The 13,397-nt window shown below is 39.9% G+C and overlaps 1 protein-coding gene across 1 annotated transcript in view; it reads right to left on the minus strand.

Annotated features, from left to right (window-relative positions):
• akap6 (A kinase (PRKA) anchor protein 6) overlaps positions 1 to 13,397 on the minus strand; it is a 236,893-nt gene that overhangs the window by 184,571 nt on the left and 38,925 nt on the right. The window contains exons 4-10 of the mRNA XM_004554667.3: positions 7,788 to 7,897; positions 7,150 to 7,291; positions 6,277 to 6,924; positions 5,112 to 5,468; positions 4,554 to 4,694; positions 4,317 to 4,457; positions 3,957 to 4,217 (exon numbers count right to left, since the gene is read on the minus strand). Of these exons, the coding sequence (XP_004554724.1) occupies positions 3,957 to 4,217; positions 4,317 to 4,457; positions 4,554 to 4,694; positions 5,112 to 5,468; positions 6,277 to 6,924; positions 7,150 to 7,291; positions 7,788 to 7,897 (1,800 nt within the window). The remainder of the gene's footprint in view (positions 1 to 3,956; positions 4,218 to 4,316; positions 4,458 to 4,553; positions 4,695 to 5,111; positions 5,469 to 6,276; positions 6,925 to 7,149; positions 7,292 to 7,787; positions 7,898 to 13,397) is intronic.

Below are 13,397 nucleotides of genomic sequence, written 5' to 3' on the forward strand. Positions count from 1 at the left end.
CCTCCACACTGAGACGCTCCTTCTCCTCTCTTCACTTCCTCAATTAGGCAGCTCATCCATCGCCATGATTACATGCTGCTAATTAAGCAGCTAATCAGCTAATTACCCAGGAGCAGAGAGGAATGAGGAGTGTGTGTGTGTGTGTGTGTGTGCTTATGTGTGTGTGGTTAACACAAGGTGTTCTGCAAGACAGCAGGGTATAATTCCTGATTCTGGGAGGATTTTTTTGTGTTTGTTTATTATGTTTTAATTCAAAATTAGGAATATTTCTTTATTTTTGTAACTCTCTGGAGTTACATGTTTTTTACTCAATGCTCTGCGCCGGGTGTTGTCTGAATGTGATTTTTTTTTATTATTCCTTCCTGTTAGTAATATTCAGGGAAAGCCTGAATGCACCATGAGCTAAAACAATGTTTTCTAATGTCAAGGCATCAAACACAATTCACCCTCTGACCTTGAAATTTACATTCCTCATACCCAAGCAGATCCTCACATACTCAGGGATGTGGGAAACATTACACCAATGTGGGACACTTTGAAATTACTAGTACACTGTGATTTGATTCCCATTTGTCTTCCTTTAAGTTAACACATGAGATTGAGCTTGATATTGATCATCCATTCATTCATTTTCTTGATCGCTTGACCAGCTTAGGGCCATTAGAAGGATGGAGCATCTCCCAGCTGTCATAAGTTGAGACACAGACTCACCAGTCTATTATTGGGGCAAAAAAAAACCTATTTTGAATCACCAATTAATGTAGCAGGCATGTAAACCCAGAGGAAACCAACAGTGGCAGATGCAAAGACCATGCAAAGTGGATCCAGAAAGGCTGCTGCAGACCAGGAGGTTCACTACAGCACCAGCGTTCTACCAAAGACTGACATCAAAAAAGGAAAAGCAAAAAAAGAGGGCAACTTTGACATTTCAACAGTCAAATCATCATTAATAGTCACTATTATGGCCAATCAGGCCAATTTGGTAACATGGAGGACAGAATTTAATGTGGGGAATGAATTTATAACCCTCCGGGTCACTGATCCCCATTTCCAAGGACATCCCCTCACACAGCTGACACTTTAATTCTCAGACTGATTCAAAAGGACCCTGACCATTCTCACTGTTAATCTTATTACAGCTGTCCAATTCTGTAGGTGGGCTTCTGACCCGGCTAGCACCAGATAAGATGGGCACGCTGAACTTCATTGATCCCTGAGGGGAAACTGAGATGTTACAGCAGCAAAGTAAAATGTTGCCTGGGGAGTCGAGGGTATTAAGAATTGTAATATTAAGGCAATAAAGGTGAGAGAGTGAAATAAACCTGAGTAAAATAAAACAATAAAGAAATATTAAAGGCGACAGAGCCACTTTATAGCACTAATTAAACAAGCAGCCATGATAGGAACTTATCCCCAGAGCTATTGGCATTTCACGATATTCAATATGACAGATATGACTGATTAGTTCACCAGGCAAACCTCATCAATAATCTGCCTGCCAATCAAACGTGACCTTTTGAAGTGAGGTGATGAATTAGCAGGGCCAGTGGACAATCCGATACTAGCCTTCCAATCCATCAAGGTAGCTTCATTGAAGGGGCAAAAGTGGATGTTGGACTGATTTTGTTTCAACTTGTCATCTTTTGTCTAAATGAAAGTGCAGAGATCTATCTCACAGACTGGCAGTAAAAACCAGCTACAGCAGTGAAACACAAACATTCCAAGTTTTACTTTTGGCAGGTTAGTTTAGCACCCTTGAGCCATTCTATTGAGGTACAGGCAAAATCTACTTTGGAGTTGTTGTGTTATGCCCCGCCCACATCACAAGGAAGTCCTGGCCTATTCTTACTGATAACTGGCCGACGTTGTAGGTTCACTGAGCTCACTGTGGCCTCCAGATTGTAAGAGCTCGCCCAGTTCACTCTCTTGAACTTTATTTATTTTAGTTGTTTTTTTAAAATTATACTTTATTTAAGTGATCATCTTATGCAGGCTGCCTCCCTGTCAGACACCTTGAGCCTGTTTATGGCATTGCTGAAAAAAGCAAGACCCTAAAAAAACATGTCAACTGGATGTTGGCATATGTTATGCACAAATCTGTAAATATCGTTTAGCATTAAAGGCGGCCTCAAAAATGTGCAAGTAACATATGCCTTATGCTCAAATACCCTTCCTACTATCGCAGGTGCTTTTACACAGATTTTAAACTGAGTGCAGAAATGTTGATGCTTGTGATAAGATCAATAGTTAATTTTTTCATTTGCACAGTTTGCTGTGGATGACTTATGTAAAATATGACTTAGCATAATTTCTGCATTAGGCGCACTTAAAATCCTTTCATTTTATTTTATTATTTTTTTATCAAAAGTGTACCTTATAATCCGGTGCGCCTTATGTATGAATTCTGCTGGGCTTTACTGACCTCGAACCGATTTTATGTGGTACACGGCGCTCAAAAGTCTGTCAAAAAATGTTTTAGTACAACTTTGATATGCTACGAAGCCGCAATGGTTGATGGATTGTCGAAGCATTACAGCTACTGTAGTCTCCTTCAGGTCCCATAGTCAAACGAACACTGCGGCATCACTGAGAGTTAAAAACTGTCTAAATTCTTTCACCTTTAATAAAATGATCAGCGTTGGTGCTTTACCAGGTGTATCAATTAAGTTTAACATCCAGGCATCCATGAAAACAGAATTTATTAAATTTAACAGAGTTAGAAGTTAGCAGGAAGTTAGCTCGCTAGTTTCCACCTAAACATGATATAGCATGTTCTGACTGAGAGATTTTTGAAAAAACTAAAACGTACAGCTCTGCTATCACTTCCAACATAAAGAAGACTGAAAACTAAACAGCAGTGACGTTTGTAGGGTTACTGAAGTTGGGCTAGCTGGTATATAACGATGTGCTACGTGATCGCTAGAGACAAAGCTATGTTAGCATAACATAAACAGTGAAGCTAACTTTTTTTCCACTCAATAAAAGTTGGGTTCCCGATGGTTAGGGACAAATGTAATCGCATGGCAGGATGCTGTAAACCGACCAAACTTCAGTCAGGAGAACAACTGAGATAATCCATCCACAATACGAGGTTAGTCATTAATATACTGCAACAACATGGGAACAGAGCAGCTGCGAGAGGATTCAACATTAATGAATCAATGGTACAAAAGTGGAGGAAGCAAGAAGAATGAGTTGAGTAAAGTTTGACTTATCTGACTGCTTTGTTTCACTTAATGCACCTTATAATCCAGTGCGCCTTATGGTCCAAAAAATACGGTTGTACAAGTATTACTGGAAGAAAATAGACTACACTTAAAGTCATGTGTGGGCGAGTCTCTGTACGTTCAGTGATGGAGGTTAAAACATTGTCTGTGTGGACTGGTTAATAAGTCAGAATACTTTGCTCCAATAATTGCGATGATGACGAAATGTTAAAGAGTAAACCGCCCACACAATCATAGAGCAAAATATCTCAAACAGAAATCAGTCAACATTCCTAAGAGTTGTTGTTTTGCTTACAGTATATTCGGAAAAATAGAAAACTGCAATGGCGTCATCATCAAAAATGAAGACAAAGAAGGATTTCTCTTTAAGTAGCAGGAGAAATTCCACTGCAATGTAACTGTGCTGGCATAAATTACCACCCCAGACTTAAAAGTAATTACAGGTAGTAATTTTTAATAAGGAATATTACTGTTTTAATACAGTCAGAGGTGTAAAAATGTATTGGATTGAGCATCAGAGGATACTTAGGAAGGTAAAAAATACCAAGCTGGTGCTCAGTGTGAAGCTGGATGTTTGCAGTAGAACAAAAACGAAATGAAGCTTCTGGAAAGCTCATTTTCATGGGATGAGAAATGCCCCCAAACTTGTAAATGACAGTAGAGGGAATGAGCTACATATGTATCAAAGCCTGAACACAGACAGATAACGTGAAGACTAGATAGGAATACCTCAATCTTCTTCCAGATATCAGGGTCTTTGTCGTGACTGAGAATGTCCTCCAGCAGCTGCTGCACCAGAGACGCGCATTCACGCCCTCTCAACGGGGGCAGGGTCAGCGGAGGCTGATGCTCTGCTGACCTTCGCCCCTCATCCTCTTCAGACTGCAGGTCACTTAACGGGCCCGACTCGATGCTTTCGTCCAGGGAGGGTGCAACATCGCTCGAGGAACTGGGGCTAAAGCGACCAAGCAGGTTTCGCCTGCGAGTAACCTGCAGGAGGATGCACAAGTCAACATTATTGGAACATTCGTTCAGCTTCAACAAGTTTTTTTTTTGGAGTTAAAACACACAAAGAAACTATTTTCATACCAGCGATGGCAGAGGAGAAGGAATGTCTTCCCCACTATCCACTACACTGCTCACATTGTCCCCGCTCTCTCCTACATCCCAGTCCGGGTTGAGCTCAGTCAAATCCCAATCATCCACATCCTGGGTAGAGCCACCTGGCCTCTGCAGTTAGATGTAAAAAGAGCAATAGTGGTTGCAGTTTAGATTACAATGATGGACAGTCAGACACAGTATTCAGGATCCTAGTTGTTAACTAACCAAGGGGACGGTCTGAGTCAGACTTTCTAGTTTCATAGCAAGCATTTCTGTTTTGCGGAGCTGAGCAGGGAGAGCCAGGAACTCTTCTGACCCATACCAGTGCTCCCTGTCTGGGCTGCCTTTGGATGAGACTTGGGGACCCTATCAGACAAGAAAGTAGGAAATAAACATACAGTGGAACATTGAGTACGTGCAGTTGTCAAACTTCTGTACTTGCTAACCTCGTCTTCTGTTTTTGACCACATAGTTCCTGATCTCAGCTCTTATTTAAACTGGATACTTGCAGGTAAATTGTGATTAGTATAGTACTGCATGCTTGTGATTTGAGAAGACATCAACTACAAAAGTTTCCACTACTTTAAAACATGATAAATTAATCAAAATGAAAGAAATGAAAACGAATAGATGTCGATTTAGACTGACTTCAGATGGCAAATAATTCCAATTAATCTGAGAAAAATGCTACCACACACACAAACGCTCTGTAATATGCCTCTGTCCTTCTCTGTCTGAACAAAACACAAACTTTTCTCCTAAACAAAGGAAATAATCTCTCACCCTCTGACCCTGGCGCTTTACAATCCAGACCGCCGCCTTGCTACGAGGCGGTCGGGGGTCCGACTCCTCTCCTGATGCTTCCAAGTCTGAAGAGAGAGCTTGCTCCCTCATGGGAGAAGGCAAGGAGGAATCAGAGTCCCCCTCACTATGTGTATGTGTCTCCTTCTGCATCCTCTCCATTTGATTTGATGTTTCATTCTGAGACTTCAGGTCCTGCAAAGGCAGGGGGGCGTCAGCGGTTGGTCTGGCCCCAGATGAGCTCCTCTGGTCAGGCAGAAGCCTCTGTGCACTCCCACCTGAGCGTCCTCCGTATCTGGAGCTTGCATTTTTTCTACGTATGTTGCACCCATTCATCACCTGTAATGGAAATTTGAGTTAATGATGACGTTTCTGAAGCTCTTTATGTTCACTGGGTACATATAGTGGAAGAGAATTAACATCAATAAAAAGCCATCTCTGTCTCAATAGGAAGAAATGCAAGACAAAACAGAAGAATGTGTGGGTTTAACAAGAGATCCTTCTGTCTCTTCAGGTTATGAGGCTACCTCTGTGTCACGGCGATAGTCGTGACGCCAGCTGGAGTCCATTGTTTTATTACAAGACCCATCTGTGGATGCAGCCATCATCAACTCATTGCAACTCACTTACATTCTACAGTTTACCGCTGAGGCAGCAAACAAGGATGCCTACTGCTGTGTAGGCGGTGGGGTTTTGTATTTTGCTGCAGGTATACTATATTTGTGACATTCTCAATGTTCCCCAAGAAACAAACACGTCTCCTGAGATATTAAAATATATGGTCTTTATGTTCTGCTATTAGCCAGTATTACTTCAAGTATATCCTTGTGAATTGTGAAAGTTTTAAATTAGTTGTGTTTTCCTTAAATCTATATCCAGCTGTATCTGTGTAAAGATTAGTTACATTAACTATTTATTGCTTGTTGGTGCAATATTTTCTTACGAAAGTTAAGCATCCTGCCTGAAGTTTTTACTGTTTTGTTTTTATTTTTCAGAAATTGAACAAATGGTTTTCTTTGGCAAATCTTCAGTACATGTAGTTTTCACAATAGGTAAAAATGTCTCTGTTGCAGTTCTGGATTTATGCTCATTTCATTTATAAATGTTGTTACTGAAGTGAAAAAACAAAGGACAAAGGAGGACAAACCTGCAGGCTCTCGCAGGACTGTGAAACATTTTCCGGATAAACTGAGTCCAGTTCCAACCAGAACTTGGAGCGGTCTGGAGGAGAGGCAGAGATGAGAGACGGGGTGCTTCGGCTCAGCTCAGACTGGAACTGGATCCCTGAGACTGGGCTAACCTTCTCCGAACCTCCCACTGAGTCCTCCGCCCTGGATGCTCCATCTAGGAACATAGCAGCTCTCTTGGGAAGTGATGGTTGTGTGGGTGATACTTCGGTGCTGTGGAACTCACCCTGCAGGGGGCGCTTCGCACTTTCATTGTGGTTAGGCATGCCACATTGCATTGTGAGCAAAATAGATGAAGAAGGGTTATGGTTTGTTGAGTCACTGGGAGAAGAGAGTTCCGGTAAACTGTTATGGATTTTGTGGTTTGACAGATGGGGATCTCCACTTTCCTCAGATCTTGGTTCCTGGTTTGGGTCTTGGGTTTGGTTGATTTCCTTTAGGGTGTCCTCACTATTAGACTCTGCTACCCGGACCTCGGGTTCATCACTGGGACTGTAGTCACTTAACTCAAAGGCAGTGATACCACAGTCCAGAGAGAAGTAGTCTTGGCTGCAGCGGATAGTCAGCTGACCACAATCGTCTACCTCTGTCAGAGCGTCCAGGCGGGTCTAGATGAAGAAATAACCACTTTAATGTATCAGACAGACACTATCACTGTGAAATTTAACAAATGTATTTATTTCTTCTCAGTGTGATTCCAAACACAGTCAGTCTGTTTGATTGAATTCACTGAGATCTCACTGATAGAGGCAACTTTTGGAGCTGAGAAATACTTGATTTAAAAATAAAAGAGCGTCTAAAACATGAGATTTGTTCGTCTGTGTGTCTGATACCTGGTGCTGGTCCTGGCTGAAGGCCTGCAGGATGTCAGTCTGCCGGGTGTAGTTTCCGTTGGAGTCCTGCAGGCTCTGCAGCAGACGTTCTTTCAGGACCAGAACCGAGACTCTCAGCTGGTGCCACAGCAGCTGCACCGTCCTAAACCACAAGAGGTACAACGTTTACCGATAGCTCATGTGCATCGTTATGTATTTCTTATGAAACCCGATGACTATGAAAGAAGCTGTTTTTAACATTCTTACATTTCTGCTTTGCATCATTAATGTTTCAGACCGTTACTCAAAACATGCAATGTCATTTCTTCAGGGTTACACTGTAACATTTTGTAGTAACAGTATACTGTACATACATAGATATTAAATACTTTCCCACCACTTCATCTTTCTCAGATTTTTGCTTAGATTTGTGGGCAGATTGTGAGCTGTTGTAATAAAAGGGCACCCATTATTAATTAATAGTAGGTCTTAGATATATGAACAGAACGAGCAACTGGGCGTTAAAAACAGCTATATTCATTACTCTACTCTTTTTAACCCAGTACCTACATAATAGAGTTATTACATTGTAACTCTTACAATTATGCTGTATACTGTGTGCTGAAATTTAAATTATGTCTCATCTTGTGGAGACGAACCTGATGTCAACAATGATGTTAACAGAGTAGGACAGTAGTTTCAGAGAGAACTCCGTCTCCAGCAAGGCGTGAATCTGCTCCACATGATCTGAGATGTCCTCACAGATGTCCTATAGTCACACAAACAAGAGAAAAAAATCATGAAACATCAGAAAAGTGATCAAATAATAAGCATACAAACACATATACAAGCCATACCTGACACCAGTTACTCTAGTATCTATAAATCTAGAGGCACTATAGAACAAAAAAAATCTGCTGAGTACTACTGCTGAAAAAGCAGAACTGGTAAGGATGTCATATTCCCCCTTTTAACCATGAGTCAGTTCCACGAGGGACCAGTTCCACGTTTGTGTGCAAAAACATGGAAAACTCGTGTTTCGGGGAGTAACACTGGCTCTATATCACACTTGCTGTTGACTGAGATTGGTGAACTAAATTCAGAAGCTGTAAACCCGCTCAGATGCACAAAGACAGACAGACGGACTCCGGGCTAAAATAACATCAGCTGTCACAAACTTTTATAACTGAAGTTTAGTGATGTGATGAACATGCAAATTACCCACTTGTGTATCTCAACAATGCAGTGCTTCCTAAATTCTCCCTCAAAAGCATAAACTCTTCAGTTTTTGTAAAATGTGCGTGTTTGTAGTTAGAGGTGGTGTTTCGGAATTACATTGGGATAATCATTGTAATTACAAAAAACAACATGATCTAATTAAAGCACTGTTTAAGACCATTAAACACTGAGCACGTTGTGAAAAAGCGGCACGAAATTCCATATTTTTCAGCTCCAAACTTGTCGTGTAACATTCATATACACTAAATGTGTTGCGTTTTTTCTGAAAATGTATCGTCAAAAAACAAACCGTGAAAAAATGAAGTTAACATCAAGCAGTGATGAATTCCTAAACAAGAGAAGGAATAAAAGGAGATTTTGGGTTCGTCTAATTCTTATGAGACAATAGCAGCAGGGAGAATTTCACGGTTCGAGCCATGACTTGAAGCTGTGTCACGGCTGCGTTCGTACATATGTCAGGATGTCAGTGGGGCAGTTTGAGCTCTTGTGGGCAGATTTGGGACAACTTCTGAGGAGCCAGAGAATTTATTTCAGAGAACCGACACACCTGGAACAGCGTCTCGCTGTGTGTCTGAGGTAAGATACAATTATTTTACTATTTCCATCTCATTAGTTTTATGTACTTTTATTAAAGTTTTATATTTTCTTGCCATCTAACTCTGTTGTTACTGCTTTGCGGAAAGGAAACTAGTGCGCACTAAAATTAGATGACCTTTTTAGAAAGCAGGTGACCTTGTTTTGAACCCACTGCGGCTACTTTACATCCACCTCAAGCCGCTGAGTCACTGTGTTGCTCCATGGTGACCTCTCTGAACAACACAACACCTCCTGCTCTGCTACAGCCTGGATTAGGACACCGCTCGGCATATGAGAATGTAGGTCACACACGCTGCCAGCTTGGCTCATGCTAGTTTGGCTAACAGTGTGACCTGCTTAGCAGTGTTCCAAAATAAATCTGTATCTACTGTATGTGGGGTGAAGTGCCGCTGCATCAGGATTCCAGCTTGTGGTCAGTGTGAACATGAATGCTCAAACACAGAGTGCGGAAGACAGAGACTTTCATGTGGCCTGTATGACTGCAGAGTTTAGTATGCAGGTGTTGAACAGTGCTGACGTTTTAGCGAACTTGTCGGTTTTCTGGCTCCAGCTGACCAAATGTGAGCAGATTCTGGTCCACGTGTGTCTGTCAGATTTAGTCTGACATGAGCGGCACACGAGGAAGCTTTCAGTCCATTTGTATCATTCAAGTCCAGCATGAGTCTGGAAACCAGTCAGGCTGTAGTTAGCAGTTGCTGTTGGGCTAACTGATCAAAAAAACAAAAATCTAACATCTTACTGGCCAACTAGTTTTATAGTACAGTAAGTCTAAACTTCGCTAACTAGGCCGTGGGGCTGATTGTGCATTTGCATGCTCAATTCTGATCTTAGGTTCTTCATTCATTCATTTTTCATTTATTTGTTCATTTTCAGGCACAACAAATACCTATATTGAACATAAAATACACAAAACAAAAATTGCCTGAAAAAGGAGTGGGACGAAGAAAACTTATTAAATCCCACCCCTATACTCACTCATCAACAAAAAAAACAATAAACTTCCCGCAGCTACGCCCATCATTGCATACAGACCCATCAACAGCCCCGGACACATACAAGCATCTAAGCGGCAGCTCGCAAACAACAATTAGAGCCTTCATAACTGAATACAGAATATATAAATTATAAATTGCATTACCACAGGTAACAGGCAGTAATAACTACAAGTAACAAACACACATACATATACATACATATATATCTACACACACATGTACATATATGTACATACATACGCACACTTTTTTTTTTTTTTTTTTTTTTTTTGGAATCCATACCAGCAATGGTAAGAGAACAGACATTACAGAGCACACTAAAAGCATCATTGAGTATACTGTGACCAGACCAACTGTTTGTAGAGAAATTTAAATCTATGAATATTTTTGCATTGTTTCAATTGTAAACTCAGACTGTTCCAGATTTTCACACCACATACAGACACACAAAAACCTTTACGGGTTGTTCGAGTTCTGGGTAATTTGAATTCTCCAAAGCCTCTCACATTATAAACCTTTTCTCGAATTTCAAATCTAGTTTGTAAATTTGCCGGTAAAAGTTTAGTAAAAGCTTTATACAAAATTATGGATGTATTGTAATTAACCAGATCCTGGAATTTAAGTAACTTTGCCTGAAGAAAGAATTTGTGAGTATGATCTAGATAACCAGCCTTGTGAATAATACGCAGTGCTCGTTTCTGTACTGTGACTAATGGATTAGTTGTATTTTTATATGTGTTTCCCCACACTTCCACACAATATGTAAGATATGGAAGAACCAGGGTACAGTACAGAGTACGAAGTGCATCTTTATCAAGGAATTGTTTCACTTTGTTCAAAACTGCGAGGCTTCTGGAAATGTTGGTTTTTATGTGTCTGACGTGGGGTTTCCATGAAATTTTGTTATCAATTACGACTCCCAAAAATTTGTTTTCACTCACATTATCAATTGGTACACCTTCAATGATAATTGGTAATTCTACATTATATTTTAAATTACCAAAAAACATTGCTTTAGTTTTATTTATATTTAATGATAATTTATTTATATCCATCCATTTTTTTTATTAATTTTAGCTCCCTGTTTACAGTCATTACAAGATCAGTATAATCATCGCTACTGAAAAATATGTTGGTGTCATCTGCGAACAGTATGAGTTTAAGTACTTGAGAAACATCAAAAATATCATTTATGTATACATTGAAAAGTTTTGGTCCCAACACTGACCCTTGGGGAACACCACATGTAATACCAAGTTTCTCTGAATGGTAATGCCCTATGCTAACATATTGTTCCCGACCCGTTAGGTAACTTTTTAACCAGTTACCAGCTTTCCCTCGAATACCATATCTTTCCAATTTATCCAGTAAAATTGAGTGATTGATTGTGTCGAAGGCCTTTTTGAGATCAACAAAAATACCAACTGCATATTTATTTTTATCCAGTGTATCAGTAATTTCTTCTACTGCCTCAATTATCGCCATTGAAGTGGTTCTTTGTGTTCTGAAACCATACTGACCAACATTTATTATTTGATGTTTTTCAAGGAATTTTTCTAATCTTGAATTAAAAAGTTTTTCTAGAATTTTTGAGAATTGAGGCAGTAGAGAAATAGGCCTATAATTGGTAAAACTGTGTTTGTCATTACTTTTGTATAGTGGTATTACCTTCGCAATTTTCATTTTTTTTGGAAAACAACCGGACTGAAATGATAATGCTTGATTTCTAATGCAGACATAAAATTACTGGCAACTGCCAGTGATGCACCTCAACCTCATAGTAGATGCACTTATGGTATATATTTAAAACTCCTAGGTGATGTTCAGAAAACTCACCATATAACCTTGGCAATACAGTATACACTAATTCTCCAAGTAAAACCTCAAAACATCCACAATCCCTCACTGCACACACAATGTTCTTGAACCCTTAGTTAACACACACACAGCAAGTTTCGTCATCAAAGCGCTGTCATGTCACTTTAAAACACTGGTGAAAATGTCACTGGCTTCAATAATTCACCCATAGCTTTCAAATGCTAATACACATACACACACATCACAGCGCTCAGCAGAGGGCCCATCATACCAAATTAACACAGAGTCTGCCACTAGGATCTGAAGTCATTTGTTAGAAGATCCTGAATCCAGGCAGAGTACTAGCAGCTAATGAGACCCCGCCAAGGGAGTGCAGATATATTCACAATGACAGCGTGTCTACATCAGTCTATATTTTTCTGTCCTGTGACCTCTTGCCATTAAAAATGTATAAATAAATGATAATGTCTATCCTTTAATGATCTCTGTAAACAGAAATCTGCATATGAAAATGCAAGATTTTGAATAGAGGTAGTGTTTTATGGTCTGAGTTGACCAAGCACCTTCTGTTTTCAAGCTTTAACAAGCTGTGTGAAGACTAAAGGAGGAACTGTATTTTCTGAAATGCCTTTTCCAAACCATTGGTCATTGTCTCAGCATGGTCTGGCTTTTTATTCTCTTTTTTTAATGCATCTGCATTTCTAAGCAAGATATTCTCATGTAATCAGATATTTTGGCCAAACAACTCTCAGCTAAGAAAACTGCCTAGTGTCCCCTCAGCCTAAGGCTAGGTTTACAGATGGATCTCTGAAATGTGCTGAAATTTTATAATATTTTTAGATTAAGTGGGATGAAAACCTAAATGTAAAAATAAAAGGAAAACTGGTTAAAGCTACTTATTGTGAATTCATGTGTTTAAAAATAGTTGCATGGGTAAAGCTAACACGAAGCATTGGGAAAGTGGCCCTCTGGTACACACTCACTCACAAAGAGTAAACAAGAACAAACTTCTGATTAGCTTTGTTGTGCTGGAGATGGCTCTTCGAGAGTAACAGACTGACTAGTGACACTTAACTAAGTAGCTTTTATTATAGATTGTTAAGATGCTGTAAACGTAATGTTTGCCACGACGCACATTAAGTTTATTTTTGCTGATATAGATACAGTGTTGCAGCGTTTTCTTGTTTCTTATTGCCAGGGGGGTTCTATACTAAAACTTTCTCTGCCTCCTGGTGGTAAAAGTTTTGACTCACTTTCCCAAATGGTCATCTAAAAAATAAGGAAGGAGTCTAAATATTTGGGGGTTATCTTGGAAAAACTACAACAATTACTACAAGCTATTCTCCAGCAAAACTGATACAAAACCAACTGCTAACATCAGTTAGCTAATAATTCCGACCTTGCTCTGTTTAACAGCACTTGGGAAACACTTTTTAAAAAAATGAAATTTACTCATTCTGTCCCCATATGTATAAGAAGAAGAAAAAAGCTCAGTCTGCTTGTATCTGCCGATGAGATGTAATCCCAGAGGTGAAAGTCATGACAGCTAAAGGAGCACAAACAGCAGGAGCAGCTGAATTAGTGTGCAGGCTTTTCTGCTCTGCGCTGAAACTAATTATG

The sequence above is a fragment of the Maylandia zebra genome, linkage group LG19 (assembly GCF_041146795.1).
Source record: "Maylandia zebra isolate NMK-2024a linkage group LG19, Mzebra_GT3a, whole genome shotgun sequence".
NCBI lineage: Eukaryota > Metazoa > Chordata > Actinopteri > Cichliformes > Cichlidae > Maylandia > Maylandia zebra.